The sequence below is a fragment of the Styela clava genome, chromosome 9 (assembly GCF_964204865.1).
Source record: "Styela clava chromosome 9, kaStyClav1.hap1.2, whole genome shotgun sequence".
NCBI classification, from domain to species: Eukaryota; Metazoa; Chordata; class Ascidiacea; order Stolidobranchia; family Styelidae; genus Styela; species Styela clava.
In genome coordinates this window covers 8,196,472-8,199,779 of record NC_135258.1, presented here as the reverse complement: position 1 = coordinate 8,199,779, position 3,308 = coordinate 8,196,472, and the positions used below count along the sequence as shown (strand labels likewise).

Here is a 3,308-nt window from a genome sequence, read left to right as displayed (position 1 = left end):
GTTTATTACTTTTATGTATAAGTTTATTTCGACTCGACAATCAGCACAATAAACATAAAAATAATTGACAAAACAAAATCAATGAAGCCAATTAAGAAATAAGAATAAGTCTTATTAAATAAGTCTCATACTCCCTCGTCCTACCTTTCCGTATATATTTCCTATATATAGTATATATTTAGCGGAATATTTAGTTGGCCATATTATATATGCATATGACATTGGCGTTATGTGTACATGAGTTGGCTGCATAAGCATATCACTTTACCAACTCCATTCAGATATTTACAAGATTATGTGCTAACAAGGAAGAAAACATATTTGAATAAAAATTCTTTTCAACATTTGGATGAAATTACAACGTTAGTAAATCAACACTCAATATATTTGAGTATTTATAATTAATAGTCATTACAATATGATTATCAAAGATATAGTTAAAAAATAACGAAGTCAGTATTATAATAAGTAAACTAATCGATAGCGGAGTCCCTAGGTTGCTCACACTGGGCCCTGGGGCTCCATACGGAGCACTTTGTGAGAATCTGTGGCTAGAAGCTCTATATATTCGTTGGCAGCCAGTTGAATAAATAGTATCCACCAATGCAACAAAAAATAAATATGGCAGCCAGTGACAACATCAATTCTTTTTCAATGTTGATCATGATTGGATCCGTGGCAAGCCATTCGTCCATAATATTTGCGCCTTTATTCTCGTGTGGAAATGGTACGCTAGGTACAGGGACACCCAAAAATTTGCATAGAGGTTTCCATCCCTGGCGATAATTGTAAACTAGGAGTTTTTCAGGAGGTGCTGTCTGTAAAAATAAAAAAAGGGTTTATGCTGATATAGGACAGCACACTCAGCACGACATTCTCTATACATACTCATATATATACCCTTTATTACTTGATTTTGTAAAGTCGACTAGGAAAAATAGTATCGGCATTTAAAAGTTTTTTTTAATTGTATGGCGTAAAAGATTTTAATTGTAAAAAGCGTCATATACAACACACACACACACCATGAGAACGGTGTTGTCGTAGACTTCCGAGTCTTTTATCTACCGCATGTCACCTTACGATTTGCTAGTGTTTGCATAGTATGCATAATTAAACACATATTAGCAGCCAATGTTACTATTTACCCCGAATGAAACCTTTATCAAACTCAAGTAAACAGTTCTATTTTACCTGCAGTACGTGTGAGTTGTGCTTTCTAAATTTTAATTTTAGAATTTGCTCATTAATGACCATTCGTCTAAATGGCTTCCATAGCATCGAATCTTTAAGACCATATATTTCTTGGCCTAAACAAATATTAAATTCTTAAGGAAAATTATTGCATCCTAAAAAACAAAAAACAATGTAAATCACAGAACTTATCCAAATATTTTAAATTTATATACTCATTCCTATATTTAAAGCTTTTAAGGGTTCATCAAATTTACACTCATAAGCGTTATTTTTCCAGTGTCCTTCTTTTAGGGCAGTAATGACTTTGGTCACTCTTCAAACATAATAGAATGTGCTTTAATTGATCCAATATTACGAATTCTTCAAACAAAACCGTTGCATATATTTTTTTTAATTACTTAAAGTTGTTGTATAAATAGGTAGTCCAATATTAGCAACAACTAAAACACGTTAAACTAAATAATGTAATGTATATATATATGTATTCATCACCAATATAATAATCCAAAAGAATCTTAAATGTCAAACGCCCAGTTGGTGTCAGGAGTGACATTAATTTCAAAGTCCAGCTCGATTCAACCGCTCGCAACTGCGCTACCAAACTCTTAAGCCATGACTCTTCGTCCCTCGTAGTCAAAATAATCTGCAAATGATAAAAGTTAACAAACTTGATGAATTGTACAATTGAGTTAAATTTGCGCCACGAAAAAATGGGGTGACAGTCAAAATATTCCAAACAAATTTTGTTCAAGCATCTTTTATTCCAAGTCTTGTCGATGCATAATCTTATTTGTTATCGGTATCGCGGTTAGTCAGAATGTGTTATGTTCTGTAAGTATATTTTATACTCAATACTATATCGAATGAATAGCATGGCATGTCTGGTTATACCCATATCATATGTCACCACTCTCAATTGAAACCCGTGCAGTCGATCTAGATCAGTGTTTCTCAGCCTTTTTTTATTTTGTGACCCACTTTCGTTGCACAAAAAATTCTGCGGCAATTAAATTTCCCATGCAAAGGAAAAAATACAAAAAAAACAAAAAATTCTCGCAAAAATAGGTGCTTCCACTTTAATAATTAAAACGAGATTTACTACTTAATAGCAAAAATAGCATCCTCATTCATTTGCTCCTACAAACAAAGTTAAATCAATTTATCAAATAATTTTTTAATAGGTTTGGCTGGCTGAGAATCGTTGTTCTAGAATCTAGAATAGATGATTCTGCAACCAGTACTGCTCGAATTTCCAACTGTATCTATAATTCTTTCACTTCATAATTTGGCAAACCTTCATAAAATTCTGTCGTATGACGAATTAGATGTCATGTTACCTTTGCGTCCGGGAAAGCTTTATGAATTTCTTCCCAGAAAAAATTTGGTGGCGCGTCAGACACTGCCTCAACATTTTCGTACATTCTTTTAAAATCCTCAGTGATCCATCCATCTTTAAATATTTTTTCCCAATCTCTGCCTAAAATTGTAGTATTTTCCATGAAATCGTAAACATTGAACCCCAATGTTTTTAAAGCAACAGTCATAGTTTTGGTTCCAGTTTTTGGATAGCCCGCTGATATCACCTTCATATTGCTGCTCGTGTAAGTATTGTTTCATTCTTACTAAGTCATAACCTATATAGTCGTCGCACCAGCAAATACTGAGTTAAACATTAACTAATTTAGGTCAATGCAAAGAAAAAAATGTTAAGTTTAGTATCCTTTCATATTCAAGCATATGCATATACAGCCAAATCATATATACATAGCTGATAGCTGTATATTGAATTAATTCAGTATGTATGATATGTATGTATATTATTTTAATCGGGGGGTTTCAACCTTTTCCCTGTTAATTACCCATGGGGGTCATAAAATTATCAACACGAACCCCCAGTAATCAGACACAAAACAAAGTTGTAATATAATAACTAATAATTTCCAAACTGTGTTTTAAAGCAATGGTTCCCAACCACTGATCCGCGGACCGACATCGGCACCGGAAGCTTTTTTGTCGGTCTGTGAAAATTTTTGTTGTTTTTCAGTCGTGTCAAACAATTTACCGATCCTGAAATAACGACATTGTGTTTGTTTAATACGCAATTTTTTATT

General features: G+C 33.1%; 1 protein-coding gene across 1 annotated transcript; it reads right to left on the bottom strand.

The window, feature by feature from the left end:
* Positions 1-506: 506 nt before the first annotated feature.
* LOC120339869 (uncharacterized) lies at positions 507-2,786 on the bottom strand. The gene is made up of 4 exons (XM_039408095.2): positions 2,535-2,786; positions 1,690-1,840; positions 1,195-1,310; positions 507-818 (listed from the first exon to the last, which is right to left on the bottom strand). Exons 1-4 carry the CDS (start codon positions 2,784-2,786, stop codon positions 561-563), a joined length of 777 nt encoding a protein of 258 aa, XP_039264029.2. The 3' UTR covers positions 507-560.
* Positions 2,787-3,308: the final 522 nt, after the last annotated feature.

Coding starts and splice junctions, on each gene's coding strand:
- LOC120339869 (XM_039408095.2), bottom strand. CDS start 2,786: ATGAAGGTGATATCAGCGGGCTATCCAAAAACTGGAACCAAAACTATG. Junction 1,841..2,534: donor AAGCTTTCCCGGACGCAAAG/GTAACATGACAT, acceptor TATCATTTGCAG/ATTATTTTGACTACGAGGGA. Junction 819..1,194: donor ACAACTCACACGTACTGCAG/GTAAAATAGAAC, acceptor TTATTTTTACAG/ACAGCACCTCCTGAAAAACT.